This window comes from Lontra canadensis, unplaced genomic scaffold (genome assembly GCF_010015895.1).
Source record: "Lontra canadensis isolate GAN:19392208 unplaced genomic scaffold, GSC_riverotter_1.0 scaffold16, whole genome shotgun sequence".
In the NCBI taxonomy this organism is placed as follows: Eukaryota; Metazoa; Chordata; class Mammalia; order Carnivora; family Mustelidae; genus Lontra; species Lontra canadensis.
In genome coordinates this window covers 17,924,227-17,949,545 of record NW_022631010.1, presented here as the reverse complement: position 1 = coordinate 17,949,545, position 25,319 = coordinate 17,924,227, and the positions used below count along the sequence as shown (strand labels likewise).

At 39.3% G+C, this 25,319-nt stretch overlaps 1 protein-coding gene across 1 annotated transcript in view; it reads right to left on the bottom strand.

Annotated features, from left to right (window-relative positions):
- The window catches only part of MACROD2 (mono-ADP ribosylhydrolase 2), a 1,923,023-nt gene that overhangs the window by 97,639 nt on the left and 1,800,065 nt on the right, over positions 1-25,319 (bottom strand). Inside the window, exons 12-13 of the mRNA XM_032859215.1 lie at positions 13,536-13,598; positions 8,992-9,060 (exon numbers count right to left, since the gene is read on the bottom strand). Coding sequence (XP_032715106.1) covers positions 8,992-9,060; positions 13,536-13,598 — 132 coding nt within the window. The remainder of the gene's footprint in view (positions 1-8,991; positions 9,061-13,535; positions 13,599-25,319) is intronic.

Genomic DNA, 25,319 nt, shown 5'->3' with positions numbered 1-25,319 from the left:
TGCTATTTCCACCACATCTGCAATTACTTCCTCCACTGAAGTCTTGAACGCCTCCAAGGCATTCAGGAGGGCTGGAATTAACTTCTTCCAATGTTGATATTTGGACCTTATGATATAATACTATTATCATCCTCATTTTACAGAGGAGGAACTGAGGCACAACTTTAAAAAATTACCTAAAGTCACACAGCAGTGATATTGTGAATCCAAAATAAACTGAGGCTCATAAAGGCTGCATGACTTGCACCAAATAACATAAAATTTTAGGTTTGTGAATCTGAAAATGGATCTCAGGGATGCTCATACTAACTTAGACCTATTTGGACTTAAATTTAGGTCCAGTATTGTGTGTTGGGGAAAGGGGTTGCAACCCCACTCAAATAATCCCTATATCCTAATCTGATGATTTTGTTTCCAGGTCTCACTCATCAGATTTTTAGAAATGCTTCCCAAGACATCATAGAACTAAACTAAATGTTACCAATATATAATTACAGTCACACTTGATTTGAAAGAAAAATAATATATATGAAAATATAATTGTAAGGCAACTGCTACTTGACTTCCAATAGCCACCTGAGAATATTTTAAACTGTGGTAGATAAATACACTTTTAATACTAAAAAGAAGATAAATGATTGTATCTACTTTCACCCATTTAATCCAATTTAAAGCATATTTAATCAAAACATTAGAAAAGCTTATTGGAAAAGCTTCATCATAAATTAAGCATAAATAATGAGCTTTAACCATAGCAAATAATCTATATACATTTACCATTTAGAAGGAATTTATTTTGTTCTCTGATAGGGGAGAACTGTCCAAATGAAAGTGAACAAACAGGGAAGTCTCTGCTTTGAATTTACCTTTGTGTTTTTCTAGCATGACATTTTGGGGAAAATTCATTTCTGAAAGAGGAGAATTATGAAAGGGAATTCCCTCTATTAGGACCATTAGTAATAGTAATAAATATTTTGGCAAAATGGTCATGATATTAGGACAGTTATAAGTGGCTCATTTTCTACCATAGGCTGTGTATATCCAATATTGAGGATCTACTGTGCACAAGTCACTGTGCTGGGCTTGGAACAGGACATGCAAATGAATGAGACTGGGTTACCTGGTTTTCAGATATTGACATTCTAGTGAGTTAGAGAAGTCCCGTATATAACTAATATTGATACAAAGTGACAGTAAGTTTTGAAGTTTTACAAACAAATTGACAAGAAACTAGAAAAGACAGTTCACTATTGTGTGGAATAAAATGCAATGAGGAGGGGAGAAATCAAGAAAGAGGAAAATGTGCATGTCCTTCCACTGCATCATTTAATATAATTCTTGTTATAAAAATATTTGCTCAGATAATTGTTGATGGAAAGAAGGAAGGAGGGAAAGGGGGGAAGGGAATGATGGAGTAAATGACTCATGAACAGATAAAATATTGGAAATGAATCTTTGAATCTTAAAGAAAACAGATGTGAAAGAACCAAGGTAGAACTTTGTACAGCAGTGGCGTTTGGGAAACCGCACACATGTGAGTTGGGTTACACAGCGGGATAATGTGCAGGTATAGAGCCAGACTATGTGGTAAGATCATAAATATTATAGAAAGGAGTTTGGACTTTATATCTGGTGGGGTAAATGGGAGGTTTCTACGAACACATTTCATCATAGGACTGGTTGCAATGTGGACCAAGTAAGTAGGAGCCAAACTCCCCTTGCTATTGCCTCAAGCTCACTGCCCTACTCACCTCGTTTGGGTCTCAGCTTTCTCATGCTGTTGACTACTCTGCATCCCTATCAGCATCCCACCTTCCTCAGGCAAGGAATATCTCTGGCTCCAAATGCATGATGTGAGAAGAAGCATGGTGTCATGGACAAAACATGGGCTTTGGGTTTAAGCAGACTTTGTTTCCAAATTCTGGTTCTACCTTTGGGGTAACTAGAACTGTTTCTTAAACTTTTGGAGCCACAGTTATCCGCAAATTTGGAATAATAATCCTGACCTTTTAAAAGTAATGAGATATTATTTTCCACTGACTGAACTGGCAAATACTAAAAAAGAACAAAAATCACAATTGCCGATGAAAATACCAATTGTTACAGCCTTTTGGGAAAGCATTTTGGCAGTATCTATTAAAAACACATACTCCTCAAAGGAAGAACTCACACTCTTGGAATCTTTCCCATACAAATAAAAGCACTGCTTATAAGGATATATGGGCAATGACATCTATGTAGCATTGTTTGTATGGCAATAAAGTGGGGAAAAAGTGCTCACTCATCACAGAAGAATGGCTGAATAAATTATAGTACTTCCAAGCCATGGGATATCACAGGAGCTTTAAGATGGATGAATTAGGTCTACACAAAATGACTCAGAGGGATTTCTACAAAGTTTTGCTGCCTACAACAAAACCAGATTCAGAAAAGTATGTAGAAGGTGATACAATATTTATAAAAGAAGTTTATAAATATATATTAACCATGGATAAAAATTTTGAGCTGCCACTGTATATCAGGCTCTCCTGACATGTATAAATGGATTGACTCAATGTTCAGTATTCTGTGATGGATGTGTTATTATAATTCTTAGTTTCCCAATGAGGGAAGTGAGGTTCAGAGAACAAAGAACTCACCCAAAGTCAGACAGGTCATGGTAGAGCTGGAGTCTGGACCCAGAAGTTGGAATAAAACAATATAATTATATATACTTAATTATACTTAAGTATAATTAAATATACTTAATCAGTACATTTTACTCACTGAATTATTGGAAGGTGGGAAGTATGCAAACAAGAAAAAAGGGGAAGCTGCATTAAAACCACACATTATATGATCAACTTAAGTAAAATTTTGTGTGGGTGCCTATATCCAGAAAATGATACACGAAAGGATGGACCGTCCTCCAAATGTGAATGGTAGTAATCTCAGGGTGCTGTGATATCTTATGTTTTAAAAATTCTATTCCATATGCTGTCTTTGGTGATTTGCATTTTTTTTTTTACAATGAATATACAATTATTTAAAGAATCAAAAGAGGAGTAAACTCTTCATTGTAGAAAAGACAAAGATTTGCATGAATTTCCATATATTGCATTTTTTTTTAACAAAAACGATCATGAACATTTACTAAGTTAAAGAATATTCCTGACCAGAACAGAATTTAAAACTGAAAATGAAGAAATGACTCAAATGAAGAAGGGTAAGTAACTTAGAAACATTCATTCATTGGGAGGTACAATTAAGTTATGTTAGACTATCAAAAGACATGGAAATAATTTCACAATCTACACTGTATTTAAAAGACAGTTTCAGGCACCTGGGTGGCTCAGTCAGTTTAGCATTTGGCTCTTGGTTTCCGCTCAGGTCATGATCTCAGGGTCATGAGATCAAGCCCTGCATTGGGCTCGGCAAAGAGTCAGCTTGGGATCTCTCTCTCCCACTCCCTCCCCTTCTCCTCCTGCTTGTGCTAGGTCTCTCTCTCTGAAATCAATAAATAATGGTCTAAAAATCTATCTATCTATCTATCTATCTATCCACAGCAATCTAGAAACAGACAAAGTTTATATATCCACATATTGTATATGTTTATTTCTAGGATCGAGATTATGGAGGATATTTTTCATTTCTATTTTGCTTGTTTTTTTTTTCATATAATAAACACCCATTACTGTTAAAATAAGAAAATAAATGTAAGCAATAAAAATATTTTAACCTTTTCCCAAGTAAATTTAAAAAATGAGGAATTTATTCTAAGGAACTGATCATAGAAATACACAGAGATTTATTTAAAATCCATGCACTGCATTTCCTTATTATTTATAATAGAGAGAAAACTGTAAATAACAAAATAATCTAACATTAGAACACTGGCTGTGTAAATTGTCAGACAACCATATGATGAAATATTACGCCTCCAATAAAAATCATGCCTTTGAGGAATGTTTAAAGACAAGGGAAAATATTCATGGTGCACTGTTAACTAAAAAATCAGAATGAGGAATATTTTTTCACAATTTATTTCTTAAAGGGAAAATGGTCATAGGCTTTTCCCTTTTATGTTTCTCTGCATTTTAAAATAGTTTACAATAAATATGTATTGTTCTTATAGGCAGAAAAAATAAATAGTTGTTATATTAAAAATAGAATAAAATGCTATCTTTGGGGGGGGATTATCGAAATGTAAATACCACTTCAATATCAGCTGGGAGTAAATAGTAATAAAGTTGTTTTCCTCTCCCCCGCTACACAGATACACATTTTCTCTTGCTTATGAGTCTTGGGTTACCCTTTCATGAAATGAAGAATACATTGTACATAAATGTAAAACATTGAGTGCCAGAGACACTCCATACATCTTGGTTCTTTCCCCTTCACTGAGCTGCCAGAGGGCGATGCCTTTGATTCCACACTTCAGACTCTTAAAATCCGTGTGATAACTCAGGTGTTAAGGTGTATCCAGAGACTCTACCAATGCAGATCCAAGACAGGGGACAGCTCTGTCCCACCATGGTGAGAACCCTTAGTCGGGGGCTGACAGACACCAAGAATAGAAAAAAAGCCTGAAAAAAATTAGACTGCAGAAGCCCAAGAGGAATTTCATGGGTGGTACAATGTTTTCTTTCCCTGCAATGATTTAGACAGGAGGAGTGACATGGCCAGAAGGATTGGGAACCAACCTCATCTGGCCAGGCTTCCAGGGACTGCTGGCCGGGGACATGTATGCCCATCTCTGGCACATACCCGAATCTGCTTCCTCATACATAATTTCATCCTTTTATCTTTTGTTCTCCTTGCAGGGCTGACTCCTGTTCGAGCATTACTCTCATTTTACAGAAATTGTGACCTTGAGGGTGTCTGCCACCAGATTAAGGGTTAAGAAATCCTTCCCCAGGTGATATCGCGCTTCATAAACACCCAAACATCCATGATGGGACTTACAGGGCTCCAAAAGAACACAAGCTCGGGCGTGCATGCACCTGAGTATTAATTGATTTTTCTTTTAATATTAATGAGCATATGATTTGGTCTAGTTGACCTTCAAATTCAAATTAGGTACTGATTAAATAATAAGACAGGAGGACTGGGATGTGTTGAAACAGCACTTTTTTCTTCCCCCTCCGGGAAAGTACCTTGGCCTTGGCCGTGAGTAAGGATGAGCTATTAAGAGGGTTGAGACAACTAGAACAGAGAGTTCTCCTTGAATTAAGAATAACTATATCTTAAATAATAGTGATAATAATAATAACAATGAAAATAAAAACTTTGCAGCAGTTTCAACCAGAGCACTTGATATCCCTGGCATAAAGTTTACTCCTGTGTTTATCCTCCCCTTCATCGGAATGCCTCCTCATTTGCTGGTTTCCAACCTTAACATTTGTAATCTCAGGTTTGTTTTTAAGGATTTAAAGTACAAGCCACCATTAAATAAACAGAATATTTTTACCAGTAGAGAAAGAACTCCCTCGAGAGAGAAGCCCATGTCTGTTTTTAACTAACTTAAGAACTCCTCTGAACCTACAGATATTTCCTCAGGCCAGTTTTACCTTGGAGTGCATTTCAGTGCAGTCCTGGCTTGCTGCATCCCTGGCATCCCCCCACCCTGTGGATGAATTATTCATCAACATTCCTCCTCCTCGCATTTCAGCCTCCCAACTCAACTCCTGCCCACCCAAGGTCTGTAATGAGTCATTGGGAACAGGTGCCTTCAAGTCTGTAGCGCACAATCTAGCTCTTGATCCAACAGCCAATCAGTTGTACCTCCTTCTGTTAGCAGCGTGCATTGTTCCCAGTTATGTGGGGTAAATGGGCAATGAGCATCCATTCTCGGTACCCAGTGGGAAATATGTCTAGAACATTTGAACGAAATCGCTGGCACGGAAGACACCCCAGAAGACACTTTCTCTTGAAATTCCACTTTCACGTACCTATTTTAATTTTTTAAAAGTCTCATATCCCAAACCACGTGACATTAGCCAGCTCACTTTTTGTTGGCTTGTTCTCAGTCCTCGCAGTTTAGAAGACACTAATTTCCTGGGCGAAACAAAGTTACAAATGTAAATCCAGCCAATCAACAAGCAAAGTGAGGAATAACTGGTGAGTCTCCAAATTTGGGGGGAATTATTTTGGAGGGAGAGAGAGAGAGAAGGAGAGTGAAGGTCAGTCCATAATATCAGCAATTCTAAAACCCAAGAAGATGCTGGGTCAAGATCTAAGTCTGGAAGCAAAAGCAAGAAAGCAAGGGCTCCTTCAGGTCCTTTGGTCAGCAAAAATATTCTGCCATTTAAACTGGAGACCGTAACAAGCATTTTTTATAAGCGATCTTAAAACTGCAGAGCTCACAAATAGCCCAAGTGTCACCAAGGAAGAGCTATATTTCTGCATAAAAGCTAATAATGGCGAATGCTTGAAATGAATCTTCAACACATGTGACTGCCTTCTAATCTCAACTTGATCTCAGTCTTGGGAGGATTTCAATGGCAAATTCATTTCTTTTTTGTTCCAAGCTATGTATATGTCAGTCAAGATGCCAGTTCTACATGCATTAGACACTTGGTCTGAGTTTTGTACTGACTAATAATCAATCAAAAAAACAGTGTTCTCGTGTATATGCTATTTCAGAAGGAAGAGGCAAAAATCCTATTTTCTGTGTTCTATTTTTAATTGCAACTGGACTACATGTTAATGTGGATTTGAAAACATGTTTCCCCAAGATCAAAAGGTTAACGGATATTAACAGTTTATTTCAGTAAAATCCCTAAAACTTCACATTTAATCTTCCTAGGGAATTGCATTTGTGATATGTGACAGAACTTGTTGGAGTCACCACCACTAAAAGTTTCATGTTAAAAAAAAATACTAAAAGTATTCTGAGAAATTGATCCTGGCATGAGCAATTAATGGTGTGAGATCCTAAAAGCATCAAGAAATATCACAAACAGTGTTTCTATAAAGGTGTAATATCTCCAAACCAAACAGCTCAACAGGAAAAAATCTCAGCTTGAAGTACTTAAAGTAGACGATCTCTTGTTTCCTAAACTATGCCATTTAACTTCATGACATTAAAATTTTTTTATCACAAGCTAAATGACTAGAATATCCAAAATTATTTGCCACTTTCTGTCTTCCCAGTGTGACTGAGTCAGGTTTATTTCTCTCTCTAAGATGACCCGGGGTTTCTTATCAGAACCTATGTGGATATCTATGTTATTACATTTTTAGATATAAAAAATGGCTTTAGAACCAGAGATGTAAGAACACATATCTGAGTAATATGAAGGGGAGAATTAAGGGATTCATTTAAAAAGTGGCAATGATCAAAAAAAGAACCACCGAAAATGACAATGTGGTATACGCTCGTTGGGCAACACAGTTCCCCCTTCAGGAATGAAGAATTTATTCTCCTAGGTGCAGGCAGCCCTCATTCATCTCAGGTAATCAAGATTACCTCAATGGAAAACCTCTGCCTCATGTAAGGCCACGCCCCCTTCCCAAGGTAACCAATATCGGGTGACTTATCAATGGAAGGTCTTACAGACCTGACTCTTTCACTCCAGATGAGACATCTCAGAAGGGTCATGTTATCCTCAGACTAGCTGTGGCTTCTGTTGATAATGCCTTTCAGCTCAACTTCCCTCTCTACCCAGGTCTGCTTTGACCCTTTCTCTTTCATAGGTGTTGATTCCAAGAGCTCTCCCTAATAAATGTTTGTTTCCTAACCTCCATCACAGAGTCTGTCTTTGGAGAGTCCAATCTGTACACATGCCTGGTGAAAAGTTTGAGCAATTGACAAGTATATGGTATTTTTTCAAGGTAGATACTGTTGTTGTTTTCACTCCACAGAGGAGAAAACGAAAGCATAAAGAGGTTAATTACTTGTCATTACTTGTTAATTCCTTTAGTTACTTGTCAAAGGTTACATCGATTTTGAGCGGCAGAGACAGGATTTAAGCTTCAACCATCTAGCCCCAGAGTTCACAATGTTAGCAACTACTCTCATGACACAGGACACCTCATTTAGGAAAACCCATATACCAGACAACATAAAATGAAAGGAATTATGCAAACAACTGAGTATTAAAATTGTAAAATGACTCTGATTTTCTAAATAGTGGTTCCAGGAATAGCCAAGTATCAATGTCAAGTATAGATCTACTTTCATATCACTCCAAACTAAAACAAATGCATCCAGCATATTTATCTAAAAGTTCCAAGGAGATTACATGGGTTTACCAGATGCCCATTTGTATAAATACAACAATCTAGTCTATAGAGGGGTTTTTAATAGCTACCAATGACAGATATAAAATAATATTACCTTTTTGTTTGGGGACAGTTAATCAGGGTGAGAGAAAATAAAGGGCTATTACATTTTCTTTCAGATAATTTTTTCAACTTTATCATCTGCACATGAATGTCTCCACTATTTCTCCCTGAAATTTATTCCTAGAGTCTAAATGTGATTTTCCTTTACTTTTTTCTTCTCCTTGGGGATACCTGGGTGTGCAAAATTTTCTCATAGTAACTGTTCATAGAATGAGGGATGATCCTCCCACCAAAGATTTATTTCTATAGAATCCTTTCAACAAATTTTCTCTCTTATCATGTCTGGATAATGGAGTCCCCAGTAGGTAGTTTCCAAATGCCGCTCCTTTGTACTTATTCCTAATGAGTAGCTGTAAATAGCAGATCTGCCTAATTCTGGTGTTTCAAATAGGCAATCTTCCTTGAACATAATTTCTTTGATTATTTTTCCTACTTAATAAAGAGTTACTTTTCAGAGGAACAAATGTAAATGTATATATAAATTCTGAAAGGGCAGATACAGAATAAAACAGAGTGGCCAGGATATTTGATTGTGTTGGAAATAAAGGAGGTGCTTGAAGAGAATTAGATAGATTTGCTCACTGCTTCACTTCCTCACAAAAACAAAATCCAAATGGTCTTCCATGAGTTTGTGAGTTTTAGATGTAGTAAGGGGTCTCATACCTTCATCTTTACACACATCAGCAGCATCTTCTGAAGCAGGGCTGGGCCCAGTTGCAGCATTGACGCCATCTGTACAGCAGAAAGAGAAACATGGCCTCAGAGTCAATATTGTCAAGATGGAGTTTCCCTGCCTGTGGCATGCCCATCTCCACTCCACCAAGGAAGTATGAACCTGTTTAATGCTCTAATACACTGAGTGCCCTTCGAAGGGTCTAGGACTTGTGACTCTCTTTTATAACAATGGACAGGAATCTTCCATTAAACCAGAGCCCAATGACAACAAACTATTTTTTGGTGAAGAATACTCTTCATTGGTCTTATTACGCTTTGGCATTTGCTTTTTCCCCACCTCTAGAAGAATGGTACATTTCTTTTAGTGAAAGATTGTGAAAGCATATTCTTGCAAGTCTCCACAAAGCGCTTTTATGTGTGTGTGTTTAAAGTTTGGTTTTTCTTAGCACAGTATTTCTGCTCTGTTATGTCAGGCTGTCAAACTGCAAGGAGCGTGGCTGATGGCTGTCAGTGCAGAGGCCCAAGAGAAGGGGATCATTTGCAGAAAAGCACCAAAAGCCATTTGGAGATTTCACATCACCCAAGCATACAGTGGGGGCTAAGGAACTTGGAGGTCCTTGTCCCCCTCACAATGGTAATGAACCTCATCAGAGTTGATCTTTCCCCTCAATATCATAAGTATATGACATGGTGACTCCACTCGTATCTAGCTTCTAGGATAATAGATAATTAATTTACTAACATTAAAATAGTAAATTTATATATGGATTTTCAAAGTCATTTGGAATGGTTAATATTTCACAATTGAAGAAGGAATTGAAAAGAAATATACATTCTTCATGTAGTAACAAGGTTATGGAACTCAGGAGAATTCACACACCCATGATAATTAATATTTGAAGACAAATTGCATTTTTCTAGCATCTCTTTCCTTCTTAATGCATAGGACTATAACTTGCAGGTCATGTCTCTATTGGAAGAGAGAATAAAAATTTTAGTAGAGGAATAATTGGAGAGGATAAATCTCTTTTGGTAGGTGACAATCGCCTATAAAAAGAAAAAAACAGACAAAAAACTATTAACTTTCCCTTGGCGTTACATCTTCCCATTTGCCCTTCCTTTCACAGCACAACTCCTTAAAAGAGCCGTCTGTGTTATTGTTCTGTACTTTCTCACTTCATAGTCTCCCCATAACCCACTCCATTGGCTCCAGTACCCCTCTGAGAATTTTCTGAGAAAAGATGCCAATGACTTCCATTTGTGAATTCCAGTGATCATTTCTCTTTCTCACCTTACTTAATTTCTCAGTAGAATTTCACAGAGTCTTAACTCTTCTTTGTGAAACACTTTTTTTCTCTATTCTGTTGCCACCTATCTGGAAGTCTTGGTGTCCCAAGCCCACTGTTTTCTTTATTTACATGCTCTTTCTAGTGAATCTCACCCAGAACCATGGTTTTATCTTATTTAAAAATTTTTTTTTTCAGAACCATGATTTTAAATCTCATTTATATGCCACGTGAATCTCAAATCTGTATCTCAGTCAACATCTCTCTAGAATCATCATCTAATCTATCTAACTAGCTAGCTTCTTGACATCCCATATGGCTAAGTATCCTCTCATGTTTACTCTGGAAAAAGCCTGAACTACTAACTTTCTCAACAAAAACTATGCCTCACGGCCCGTCTTCCTAATATTAGCAAGTGGCACCATCATCCACAAAGTTCCTGATGCTAAAAATCTGAGAATTATCCTGGATTCCTCTTTCCCCCTTACCCCTCATCTGACTCCATCAACACATCCTCTTATCTTTATGTCTGGAATATGACACATCAGTCCATTTTGTCTCTGTTTCCAGAAACTGCCATCATGTCTTCCTGCTATAGCCTTCTAACTGGTCTCTGTTTTTGGTGACCCACTTTTACTCACAGGCAAAGTGAGCTTGTTAAAACTTCAAAACTTCCACTGGCTTCTTTGTAGTTCTAATAAAATCAAATCTTCAATAGTCAGACATTATCTGTTCCTATGATTTTTTTTTTTTTTAACCAAATCTTACACCATGTTCCCCCTAACACACCATGCTCCAGCGACTCCAACCTTCTTTCTCCAACATGCTAAAATTGGTCTTGAGGCATTTGCATCGTCTGGTCCCTCCATCTAGAATGCTCTTCCACCAATGAGGAGATCCTCATTGAGATTTTATTTAATATCTCTTCTTCAGGGAGTCCTTCCCAAATCCAGCTGATGGAAAGTTGCCTTCCCAGTGTTTCTTCTACCTACTCCATTTCTCCACAAGGCTTTTATCACCATCTTGTGTGTTTTTGTTTATTGTTTATTTCTGAGGTTCATCCCCCCTCCCACCACCAACCCCACCATAATATAAGCTTCAAGGAGGCAGGGATATTGTATTTATGGTTTGTCGTTGTATCCCAGTGCCCAGAACAGCACCTGAGTCACATAGACCTTTGATATATATTCATTAAATGACTATTTGAAACTAATAATGTACTATATGCTGGCTAATTGAACATAATAATAATAATACGACTATTTGAGGAATATTATCTACAACTTCAATTTGGATTGTGACAGCAGTCAAACTGTGCAGGTTTGAGATTGTGTTTTTCATGTTGTGGAAGAGGCCCACAGTTTCATAATCAAAATTGAAATTGGAAATCATATTAATTGTAAAGGAGGTATTATCATTTTTGTTATTTTGGAAGAAGAGCAATAGGTCAGAAGGGCTTTATTGACCAGGACCTCATCTTTGATTTTTTTGCACTTGGATTAGGAAGGCTAGGAAATGAGCCAGAGCAGACATAACCATGTATACTGACAACAGCTAAGATCAGAGATGAATTCTGCCATGATTGGGGCCAACCAGCAGGCTCACTTGGAAGACCAGAGGAGGCCCTCAGGGGTGCCATTTGAACTATTCTTTACCTTGAGACGTAAACATACTGTGATGAAAATGCTATCGATCCAAGGGGTAGAGAAGAAGACCAAAGCCCCACCACTCTCTGCTGACAGGTGATCCCAAATCCAAAAAGAAACTGCCTGTTCTCAACAGACAAGCTAAAAAGGGATGAATAAACAAACCACAGGCAAATGTGTGTGTGTGTGTGTGTGTGTGTGTGTGTGTGTGTGTGTGTGTGTATGTGAACAAGGGTGGGGAAAATCTATGCTGATAAAGATAGCTGGGGACAGAACAGTGAGTGAATAAAACCTGTGAAATCTCACCAGTCAGAGAATGGCCTCAGCTGTCAGCAGTTAGTTGACTAATACTTGTCAGCAGCCAGCAGTGAAAACAGTGACAGCTTCTCACACAAAACTCATCTTCCACGGCGCATAATGATGTGTGGGTCGGGAGCTGGGGTGGGGAGTGGTGGATATCAACAGTCTGCCGGATCAGAAATTCAATTCATTGCAAGGACTATGTTTCGGCCAAGGGAGCCGGCTGACCCAGCGGCAGCTACACAAGGTCCTTGCTGCTTTGCTTCAGTGCTTTCTCTGATTGGCCTTCTTCAATTCCATCTTCCAGGTTAATAATAAAAGATTCCAGTTCTCTAGAAAAACTTCCAAGGTTAATGTAGGAAGTTTTCAGTGAAAAACTTATCATGCTACCTGGTTGATTTCCAAGAAATGAGCATATGGCCTGGGATGTGCCTGGCACACATCAGATGGTGCTCACTCTTTCAAAAATGCCCCCCCTCCATGGGGCTCAGGGGGACTTGGAGACTAAAGGAAAGATGGGTATTTTGATTTGGGTGGTGTTGTTAATAGCATAACCATGTCTATCGGTCTTTTAAACGAGAGCGTACTGAGGACCGAGATGGGTAAAAAGAGACAAGAAGCTAAAGGTGGTGACCACCTCTTCTGTCTTAAGTGCTACTTCACTTAAAGATATTCCATTCAGAATCTACAGTAGAGAATCTATAAACATCCAATGGACACATCTGTTCTTAGGGAAGAGGAGATGTCAGGAAGGCTTTGGATCTCATGCTAGGTCTGGTTGTGAGGTAATCGGGCTCCATGACACTGTGTCCTACCACCCCTAAAGAAACAACCAGAAACACGGCTCTTCAAAGTATAATGCAAAGCAGTAAAGAACATTCTACTCCTCATGGAGGGAAAGCCTCTTATTTCTTTCCTTTGAACATTTTGTATTTTATTTTTTCTCCCCAAACTAAATCTGCTAATTTTGAGGTAGCCAAGTTCTGAGGTAACACTGCTCTTGCTCCAAACTTTGCCTGTTGCTCTTAGAGCATTTCTAAGCGAAGTGTTGTTACACAGAAGAAGAATGGACTTAGTGAATGGGGAATGAGAATGCACCCTTCTGACTGGAAGTGCTGTCACCTATAGTCAGTGGAATTGGTGGCTTCTTGAGGGAGACCTATACGAACATGGCAATCAACCTGGTGAAAAGGTATAAGCATGTCTAGAAAACAACATCTGAGTGAAGTTACTGTTCATCTCTGTGGATAAGGCCTAGGAGAATCCTCAAAAAAAAAAAAAAAAAAAAATCTGAGCCCACCTGCTTCTTGGTTCTGCTCTTCCGTTTCTTCTGTATTTTGTTTTTCCTCTGGACCGTTCTCATCTTGCAAGAAAATCACAGAGGGGGAAGAAAAAAAATACATCAAGTCAATTTATGAAATATCTCTTTATGGTTAATAGGCAGCACTGAAATTAATTGTAACTAATGTAGCCTGACTCCCAAAGCAAGGCAGAGAGATGAATCAGAGGCCTGAAACAGAAAAATTACCTACATAAATAGGTACATTTATACTTGTCCCTTCTCACCTGATTTGCTTGACGAAATGTTCTACTATAGTAAAGCAAATTTACTCAGCACTCCTACAACAGTTCTCGCCTTGGACAGCATTTCCCAAAATGCAGTACTGATCTTAATTCGAATCTGCGTTTCTCCCTTGATGGAAGCGATATACACCGTGTAAGGAAATTTGCTTGATTAAGTTTCTATGACTCCTTTTCCTGTTTGATATATGTTGCAAAAATATCTATTTTTAGCTAATGTACACATGACAGTCTAACACATCTATGCTATGAGATACTTTGTCTTGAACAGACTACATTGGTCAAGGGTACACCATAGTACATAACTCCTTGAAAAACAAATCACTGGGCAGGTTCGGTGATGGCTGTATGCTAGAAACTGGTTAACATTTTCTTTTGGCTTAAAATGTGTAATATATACCGGTGGATTTATGGGTAGAAAAAATAAACTTTTCAAAGGCAAATAAAGGCAGGATTTTCTACCTCATTGCTGGGACAGTTTCCAAATCTCTTCTTGTTTAGAAAATTTTTAAAAAAGAAAAATTTATATAAAGACACCGGAACAGAACATAAAGCATGTTGAGTACAGAAAGCAGAGAAGCAGAAGTGAGTAGCATATATTACTATGGGTTAAAGATGGCCATAGATCTTTGTCTCTCAAGAAGTGGAATTTTTCTCTCCTCTTCTTGAATCTGGACTGGTTCTGTGACTAGATCAGTGAAATGTGGAAATGATGCCTGGGATCCCCAAGTCAAGGCCTCAGAGGACTAGAAGATTCGACCTTCTCCCTCTGGGAAGCCAGTCACCATGTTGCAGAGATGCTCAGGCTAGCCCCCTAAGAGAAAGGCACATGGAAAGAGAGTAGTGCCATGTGGCAAAGCACTGAGGGGCCAGACACGTGGGTGAATCCTTCTGCACCTTTCAACTTAGCCCAGCTGCCTGCTGCATGCAGACAAACCATGACCTGTGCTACCAAGAGCTGAAGAATCACCCAGCTGAGCCCTCTTCAGAGTCCTGACCCATCACCAGGCTCAGATCACTTAACCTTGTTTTGCTCGCCTGCCTTGACCCACCATGCATTACTACTACCAGCTCTTAATCCAGAGGAGGGGAATCCTCCCTAGAGGAGGACTCAAATAGGAGTGCTCAAACAAGAGCCTCAAAAGCAATGGGAAAACGTTTTGCCAAGTTGCTCTGAAAAAGAACTGACCAAAGAGAGTTGCAGATGGGAAAACATTTGGAATTGACTTGAATGAAAGAAAAAAGTTTATAATACAGTGACATAGATAAATGAGTGAATGAATGAATGAATGAATGAATAAATGAGAGTGGCATTCTGAAGCATGGAAAAAAATGCTACCAATGAAAACATAATTATGTATACAATTCCCTCTGCCCAACACCTGTGGTATCTGTCTGGGGGGATACAGGCTAACTTTGAACAGGAGAACCCGAGGCAGCTCTACAGGTACCTATACCCAATGTTCTAAATGGCATATTTACAGTACCGCTTAACAGTCTGACATTTGCTCTGTTCTAGTTCTCCAAGCAGATGACGCCACTGGATTTTGCTCTAGGAAGGAAACAGCCATCCTTGCTGCTCTTGCTCCCTTAACAAGGCTAAGTGGGTGCTGCAGCACGTGTTAAATCCATGGGTCAGTATTTCCCCCCTTCCTCCCACCAAATGGAGTCAAGCAGGAGAAATCTGCCAGCTTTTCTGTCTCTCCCGGTGGACAGTCTTTTTAACAGAGATTTCACAATAGGTTTGCAGTCCGCAGTGACAGGCTGCCTTTAAAATTAGTCTGGTTACCGAGTTTCCTTTAGAGTAAAAGTCCTTCTTGCGCCAGAGGAAGATAAGAAGGGAAAGAGAAACACATTTTCAGTGAGAGGAAGGTGAGGAGTTGGTTCTAGCAGTTCGAAATGCATGAGAGGGACATTTCCAGTCAGACCCCGAGGCCGGCTTTATATCAAATAAAAACCAGTCTGTTTTCCTAAGGTACCCCGACTGGGTTTTTACCCCTCTGCATTTGCGTGCCGTCCTACTCCCTAACACAGCCACTGGGGGGACATGCTTTTGGTTCCCACTTTGAGCCTTGACTGCAGGATCCAGTTGCAATATTTCTGCCCTACAAAGAAAACTCAAGAAATGGCATGTTTATTACCGAGTAAGTGCATTCTAGAAGAATGCTGGATTTGCCATTTGAGTAACGTGGCCTCGGAGGATAAGGTTTATTAGGTACATTGCTTTCATCCGTCTCTAGACAGTTCACCCTCAGAGCCAGCAGGAGGAGCCAGCGTAGAAGTCTCGCTTTCTAAGCAAGCGTTCTCCCGCAATTAGATTAACATTCCTTTCACTCTTTCAGAAGGACACTTTGGCTGGTTTATAACTTTCCATCCATTTAAAATGCCTCAAATGAGCGGGTTTTTACTGAAACAGGGGTCTTCCACTGGTAGGGGGAAAAATCCCTTTACACAGTTACTGGTAAGTATTTATTTGATAAGGACAAGCTTTCCTTTTCATCAGCCTTGTCTGTCTAGCTATCTTCACAGGAAGCCCATAAACAATAAAAAGTTAAGTAGAGTGGCGAATATAGACTTGTGGTTTTTAGAAGGGATTTAAAAGGCTGACAATAAATGTGAAGAAATATAGGGAAGTGACAGGCAATTCTGTTAGCTTAAAAAATGTCACGCAGAAGCTAAATTCTTGTAGTTAGTATGCATTTAAGATCACATATTTATTTCAGATAATAAATTCCCATAGCATTCATGGTGGGAGTCACATCACATGTTATTTTCTCAAGCCAAAAAGCACGGTAATCTGTGAGCATTTTAGTTGTTGCATAATTTTTGTTTCTCCAGTATTCATATACTGCTCTTCACTCTTTCAACCCATATTTATTGAGCATGTACTATATGCAAGGATATTTCAGCAATTTTATACAAATAAAATAAGAGACTCCTGCTGTGAACTGAATTCATGGAGGCAGTAGGAATGCATTATTTGTTGGATGATGACAAGACTGTAATCCATGTTTATTTCTGCATGAGAGAGATGCACAAGGGCAAACTCTCAATGTCATGGCCACAGATTACTATCCTGGTATGGGTGGTTCTTTTTGTGAACTGTGCATGGGAAGAAAAAGGGGAAATAAATCCAAGCAAATCCATCCCTGCTGCTGGAGAAACAACCTGATGTGTGTTGCCTGTTCATGAACTAATCATCTTTCTTATAGAAGTGCTGACATTTCTAGGCACAGACAGAGCATATACCATTGAAATACAGTGGTTGACAGATTAGATCATTGGTCCTAATTCTTCAGTCCCCTGTAATGGACTGGACAGTTAGTATTCTCCCTCTGTGGGCTGAGCATACATCCCAACCCACTAATGTTGGGTTTCATCAAGTTACCTCATTTAGCGAGTGAAATATTAGTGGACACAATGTGAGCAAAAGGCTTAACTGTGTTGCATAATTGGACTTGACACCTGTGTTCCTGACATTTGTCATGACAAGAAGATGACCGTATAGCTGCTGGTTTAAAGAGGATGAGAGATATGTGGAGCAGATCAGACCCAAGGTATGACTGGGAGCCAAGCCCAGGCACGTCACAGCTTGAAACAGAGCTGTCCAGCAGAGCCCAGCCTACATCATCTGAATGGTAGTCAACTTGCAAATCTGTGAGCATGAGAATAAATAATTTTGTTGTAAGGGACTCTATTTGGGGGTCATTTGTTACACAGTATTATCATGACAACAGCTGATTAATACAAATGGTATATTTATTTTTCTCAAATCAGGAAGGCTCAACTTTTTTTTAAGTCAATCCTCTTCTGTTTATAAAGAATTCAGTCTTTAATTTTATATTTTGCCACCTGGCTAACATTTCCATCTCACATGTTCCCAAATTCTCTAGAATATACACACATAAAAAATAATGTTAGCTTATATAAGAGAGGAATGATCTCAAAAGTAGGCACTTCCATCAATTATACTTATGTCTTATGTAATAGAGCAATGTGAGTAACAGCATAATACTGGTTAATACTGCTAATATTTATTGAATACTGGCTATGTTCTCCTCAGTGTCTAAGTACTTTGCATAGACCATAAAATTTAATTCTCACAGCAACCCAGTAAGCTTGGCATTGTTATTATTACTTTTTAAATATTTTATTTATTTGTTTGAGAGACAGAGAGAGCATGAGCAGGGGGAGGGGCAGAGGGAGAAACAGACTCCCCACTGAGCAGGCAGCCCAATGCAGGGCTCAATCCTAGACCCTGGGATCATGACCTGAGCTGAAGGTAGATGCTTAACCAACTGAGCCACCCAGGCACCCCGGTATTATTATTATCCACATTTCACAGATAAGAAAATTGAGATACAGAGATAAGTAATTTGCCTAAGATCCTTCATCTAGCAAGTGGTGGCAGCAGGGTTTTGAGAATCAGCTGACACCACAGCCTACTATTCCCTTCTTGGAAACATAACTAATATTTGTCTGGGTAAGATAAATTATGGGACAGCAAATATGTGGGAAGAATGATACTTAATATAATAATAGCTAAGGAGTTAAACTATATTATCATGCAGATTCACATAGAACACTAAGAATGTTAAGAATTGAGCTTGCCTGAGCTGGTGCAGTCACTCTAGAAAACAGTATGGAGGTTCCTCAAAAAGTTGAAAATAGAGCTACGCTGTGACCCAGCAATTGCACTACTGGGTATTTACCCTAAAGATACAAATGCAGTGATCCAAAGGGGCACATGCACCCTAATGTTTATAGCAGCAATGTCCACAATAGCTACACTATGGAAAGAACCTAGATGCCCATCAACAAATGAATGGATAAAGAAGATGTGGTATATATATATATATATATATATATATATATATATACAATGTAATACCATGCAGCCATCAAAAGGAATGAAATTGGGCCATTTGCAACGATATGGATGGAACTAGAGGGTGTTATGCTGAGCAAAATAAGTCCATCAGAGAAAGACAATTATCATATGATCTTACTGATATGAGGAATTAGAGAAACAAGATAGAGGAGCATAGGGGAGGCAGGGAAAAATGAAACAAGATGAAACCAGAGAGGGAGACAAACAGTAAGAGACTCTTAATCTCAAGAAACAAACTGAGAGTTGCTGGGGGGGAGGGGTGTGGGAGGGATGGGGTAATTGGGGGATGGACACTGGGGAAGGTATGTGCTATGACAAGTCACACAAGTGCTGTGACTTGTATAAGACTGATGAATCACAGACCTGTACCCCTGAAATAATACATTATATGTTAATTAAAAAAAAAAAAAAGAATTGAGCTTGCCTGACATTCAAGCCAGGTAAGCACAATACTAAATACTAACTCTAAACTATTTTTTTAATGCTAAAGATATTTTCACTTTGGAATAATTTTAAACAATAGAAAGTTACAAGAATGGTACAAAGAGTTTTCTTTTCCTTTCTTTTCTGAACCTACTGAGAGTGAGTTGCAGACATAAGTGCCTCCTGGAGCCCTGAGTACTTTAGTACATATTTTGTACAAACAAGGACGTTCTCCTCCATGACTATAGCGCAACCATCAAGATCAGGAGATTAGCCTGGTGACACCCCTGCTCTCTAAGCCACAGACCACATTCAAGTTTTGCCAATTTTCTAATAGTATCTTTCATATTTTTCTAGGAACACACACTGCATTTCGTTGTAACATGTGTTCAGTCTCCTTCAACCTAAGAATTGAGATGCCCTCCTGACCTTGCCTAAGCTCTGTGCTGGGTGTTTGCCACCTCACCCCGAACCCCCTTTGGTGTGAATGCCTACTTGCTCAGCCCTACTTAACGGCTTTAGAAAGTAAGGGAAGAAAGATAGGAAGGAAAGAAGGAAGGGAGGAAGGGCGAAAGAAGGAAAGGAAGGAAGAAAGAAAGGAAGAAGGAAAGAAGGAAAGAAAGAGAGGGAGGAAGGAAGGGGAGGGATGCTTAGTTTCAAACACTAAAGCTTTGTTCTGGAGGTGTCACCAGCCAATTAGTCAATGTCAACAGATGGGTGTAAGGAAAGTTAAGTTCCCAAGTTGGCTGTCTTGTTATTCTAATGAAAAGCTTCACATGCATCTTTCAGTGCAGATAAAAAGAGATGTCCAGTTGAGTCCTCACCATCTAACATGATTGGTCGCTGCTGGTCTGAGTGTCTCCTTGGTACCAGGCACTTCAGACTTTCAGGCACCTCACACCTATTACTATGAATCCCCCACGAGCCTTACTAAATTAGACTTTTATCTACATTTTTACAGATGAAGAAATCAAGATTGTGGGAGGCCAAGTAACTTCTCTGAAGTCCTGTGAACAGTGGCAGAGCTGAGTCTTAAACTCAGGTCCAGATCATGCCAAAGCCTGAGATCTCTTTTCTCTTGCAGATTCCTGTGACCTCTTCAGACTCCTGGTGGTAACATTGTAAGTCCTCCTTGAGAGGGAGGCCCTTACCCTTGCTGTGGTGTCCTCAGCACCCAGCACAGTGCCTAAGTTCACTGGGGCTCCATAAATGCTTGTGAAGGGATTAAAAAAGAAACTTCATTTTCCCCTAAGCAGTAATTATTATTATTATTTTGATTGAACTGGATTTCAGTTTTGGGTGTAGAAAAGGTATGCTATCTATCTGAGCCTCTGCTTGAAGCTTATTACATTGTGGATTTGTTTTGAAATGTCAAGTGTCTTTGATCACAAATAAGGGTTCCTAAAAATCCAGTATGGTGACTGGTAGGGAGCACAGGTAACCAGAGTTCATCTGCTCTCACCACCGCCCAGGTCCGGCCTCCTTTCCCCTCTCTTCCCTGGGTGGTGACAGTGGCTTCAGCTCTTGTCCTCCAGATCTGCTCTCAACCTAGAGGCCAGGTTGTTTTCCAGTGTAAGTCAGGTCATACCGTTTCCCTGCTCAGATATTGCTCAAAGGCAGCAAGGCTCTGTGTGGTGGATTCCACTATGGTTTTCCTGCCCTGACATTTTTCTAGAAGCCTCCCATGCACTCCACTCCAGCCATAGTGGCTGCTCTCTTCTCCTCTGGTCTTTCTACTGCCTTTCCCCCCTGCCTGAGGTGCTTCCAAGTCCTTCAAGTCTTGGCTCAAAATGTCTCCTTTTCAATGAGGTCTATGCTGAACACTCTACTTAAAATTACACCATCTCCCCACCCCTACACCCTTCATCCTCCTTATGTGGATTCATCATTTTCTAAGATACAGTGCAGGTAAGTATTCTATTCATTGTTTCTGTATATCTCCCCCACTTGAATGTAAGTTCCACCAAAGTAAGGATGTTTGTTTCCTTCATTGCCTGAGGCCTCCTAAACACCTAGAAGGAACACCTGATAGGTGCTCAATAAATATTTGTGGATCAATGAAATATGCTCCTTCCTGACCTGGGCTCCCAGAGCTAGTTCACAAACTAACCAGGAAAAAAAAAAAAGGGGGAAATTAACTCCTCTTGCAAGATCATTAGGTCCCTTGAAACTTGAGGTTCATATATCATGTAGGGCGGCATTTTTCAAGGAAGGTGCCCCAGACATAGGTTCTTATTAACAATACCTCTATTGCTGTTTCGAAGAGTCACTTAGGGAAGGAATCCCTTGTTACAATTCAGTTATCCAGGCTAATAACTAAGCACCTCCTGGGAAGGTGGAGGGGCACACATAGCCCATTTGGGGAAATGCTTGCTTTCCTGCCTGCCAGTACCAATTCTACTTGAACCAAATACTATTGTAACCATACCTCATTCACAGAGACTGTGCAAGAGCCACAGTTGGTCTTCAGTTATAGGACAGAGAAGACAATCAACTTATTCTTCTTTCTTCTTTCCCCCCCTCCCTTCCCCTCCCCTCCCTCCCTTCCTTCCTTCCTTCTTTCCTAAGATTTATTTATTTATTTTAGAGGAAGAAAGAGAGAGAGATCATGTGCAGAGGTGGGGAGAGAGGGAGGAGAGAAGCAGACTTCCCACTGAGTGGGGAACCTGATGTGGGGTTCGATCCCTCCACAACTCATGAGATCGTGACCTGAGCTGAAATCAAGAGTCAGATGCTTAACCGACTGAGCCACCCAGGTGCCACAGTCCTTTTTTTTTTTTTTTCCTAAGAATGTACTCAAACAGCATACTTGTCCATGTAGAAGGAAGAAGAAATAATTGAACCTGTTACTTTTAAAGCAGATATGTCTGTCAAGGGAGAACCAAGTGTAACACAAATTCAATGAAAGGAACACATGAGACTATAGCATGCAACTGTCCCCTCCATATATTTTGTATGATGGTAAGTAGAGGGCCAAGTGTTCAATAAGAAACTCAACGAATACCTGGTGAATGATTGAATTTTGTAGCATTTCCACAATGGAGGTATGATCCTGGCATACCAAAACTTGCCATGACATAACTTGTTATAAAAATAGCACAAAGCAATGCACTAGAGAGCTATTTTCAATATCACACACACCCTCTTAATAGATAACATATGGTTCTTCCATATGGCGTGTTAATACAAATACTTTTACCCTGATATGGTTAGCTTTTAATCCAAGGATTTCCAAGTACTTTACAAACACTATTCATTAGCACAGTCTTCCCCGGGGAAAGTTGCAATGCCTCGCAGAGATACAAAGCATCCTGCATATAATCAATAACCATTAAGGAATGACAATAATAAGAAATACATTAATGTGGCCTTTTTTAAAATATATATACAGATTAGGAAACAAACAAATGGGAATTAAGCTGCTTTCCTAAAGTCTTCCCATGACTTCACGGTGCAACTGAGGCTACAAATCAACATATGCTGATGCTTGTGGTTACTCTACCAGTTGACCTACATTGGTGAATTGACTGTAAATTACACTGGTTTTCAGGTATGCACATAAGCTTGTGTCTGCAACATAACTGGGAAAATTATGAAAAAAATAAACTTAGCATAATAGCATTACAATGTTCTCTCTCTCCAACAAAACAACAATTGCCATTTCTATTAACTTTAAGCCCTAAGGTTAATTTTCCTTCTAAAAACTATTTCTCTCTATTGTCACTTATGCTTCTATATCAAGAAAACTGGTGTGCCTACACATTTGTTTAAAACAGGCACACATTGTGCTCTCTGCAGATGTTAAAACAGAACTGGCAAGATGAAACACTGTTTCACTTTTTTATTGAAGAAGAGAAAGGATATAAAGATGTTCTTTGAATAGAAGAATCATTCCATAAATAAATGGAAAAGCTGCTCAGTATCTTTGCCATCAATTAACATTTGGTGAGTACCTACGAACTTCAAGATGGTGGAGAGGAAATAAACTAGGCTATGAGGAACACAAAAGCCTTTCCCTTTGGGAGTTGATGGAAGAAAGCTGGACAGAGTGGTTTCAACAGCTGTATCTTTCTGTATCACTTGCTCAAGGTGAAAATGAGGCTGGAGGCAATTATTCAGAGAAAAATAAGAGAATTTATCTTACATATGTAGATCTGAATAAATATTGGTCATTTGAGCTGAATTAAGTGAGGAATATCTAAGCAAATGCTTCAGTTCTCCATTTGCTTTGCTCTGGGGAGAATGTGCATGTGTTCAGAGCAGGTGTGTCTCTCAGGAAGGGCACAATTCTGTATACACAGGCTTAATTGTAGGCAGTCCCACGTGGTTATGGGAAGTAAAATTATCCGTCTTTGTGTTTCTACCATTTTCCCCCCTTTAACAGAGTTGGTCCTTCAGTGTTGAAACATGCTATTTTAAGTGGTGAGAGCAGAAATTTTACCATCCTGCTTGGGATTTTGAAATTTAGGAAAAAGGCAATGTGTGGGTTTTCCATGATTCAATATGAATGTTTTATAAAAAGGTGCCCTCATTCAAATTACAAATCCTATAGATGATAAAACTTGACCGCTCCTCCCAAGCTTACTAACAACTATAAAAACAGCAGCGTAATGCACGTGTTTTATCTTTCTTTAAAAACTGCAGAATTCCAGTAAAGGTTTTGTTTAACCTAATGTTCACTTAATAGTTATTTGACACTATTGTACCAGAATAAATTTCATGTTGAAATTTATTAAATTAAATTAATAAATTAAATTTATTAAAATAAATTTCATGTTGAAATACATGAAAATAATTCATAAGTGCAGAAATCACACTCATGGAAACGCAGCATGTCCAAATTGAGATGTGCTATGAATGTCAAATACACATCCTCTTTTAAGGACAGCACAAAACAAGGTACAATAGCTCATTAACAATTTTTACCCATTGATTGTGTAACAATGATTATACATTGAAATGCAACACTTTGGCTATATGGGTTAAATAAAATATAGAGTTAAAGTTAATGGTGCCTGTTTCTCTTAGTGTTTTTTTTTTTTAAACATTGCTCCTCAAAAATTTAAAGTTACACATGCATCTGTGATTCATGTTGTATTCCTATGAGTGGAGTTGACTAGTGAGGAAGGGGGCTGCAGACCTCAGAGTCCAGGGGGTGGGTGGATATTGAGGCTGAAACTGTCAATTCCGCACCCCTGTTCCCTCTTCATTCACCAAAGGCCTCTCCTCGTGAACACCTGTGGCGCCCTGCCTTAGGGATTTTTCTAGTCTCAACAGGATCCTTGTCCTATGCAGCCAGTTTAGAAGCAGCCCCCCAACCTGTGATGGACAGAATAAGGTAATTAATACTTGCCTTCATTCCCCTTGAGTGGGAGAACTCTGGGGCACATCCCACAGAATTCCCCTACAGGACCCAGTCCCAACCACCCACAGGATAACCTGCCTGTTCATGAACCTGTTTCCTTCCTGTCCCTGTCTCACTTCCCTACTTCCTCCTGGTGCTTCCTGGATCATTCCCCAAATCAAACACTTGCCCTTGAGTCCTTATCTTAACACGGGGGATCTGATCTAAGATATTTTTAAACTAAACAATTACACAAACATATTATCCCCAGTTATGGTAAGTGCTAATGGAGGAAAGTACAGTTTGCCAAGAGGACTTCTATCTAAGAAGGTCATCAGAGGGGACTACTCTGTGCAAAGGGTATTTGAGCTGATAAGTTTAAGGCATTTATTATGTGAAATTAATTGGTAGAAATTAATGAATCAAAAAGGCAGAGATAGATGAATTTTCCAGATAGAGTGAAAAGCATGTCCATAGGACCTGTTGCAGGAAAGAACATGGCATCCTTGAAGACTTGGGGGTAGCCAATGGGGCTGGTGTAGAGAGTGAGTACCATTAGTTGGGCCTAAAGGGAAGATATCCAGGCATTTGGGAATTTCCAAAGATTAGGAAACAAGATCTAGAGGAGAAAGTGAGCATGTATATTTGGAGAGTCACACGATTTTGTTCTGCAGGACCACTGGAAACAAAGGGAGTGGAGCAAGGAGAGAAGCCAGAAGAAGAACAAGTGGTTATGGTACAAAGAACTTTTTACCCCTTACTAAGAGGAGGGAGATGCTTCCATGAAGGGGGTAGGGATCCATGGTTTCTCTCTCACCTAGCTGCTTTGTGGGTTCTGGATTGAT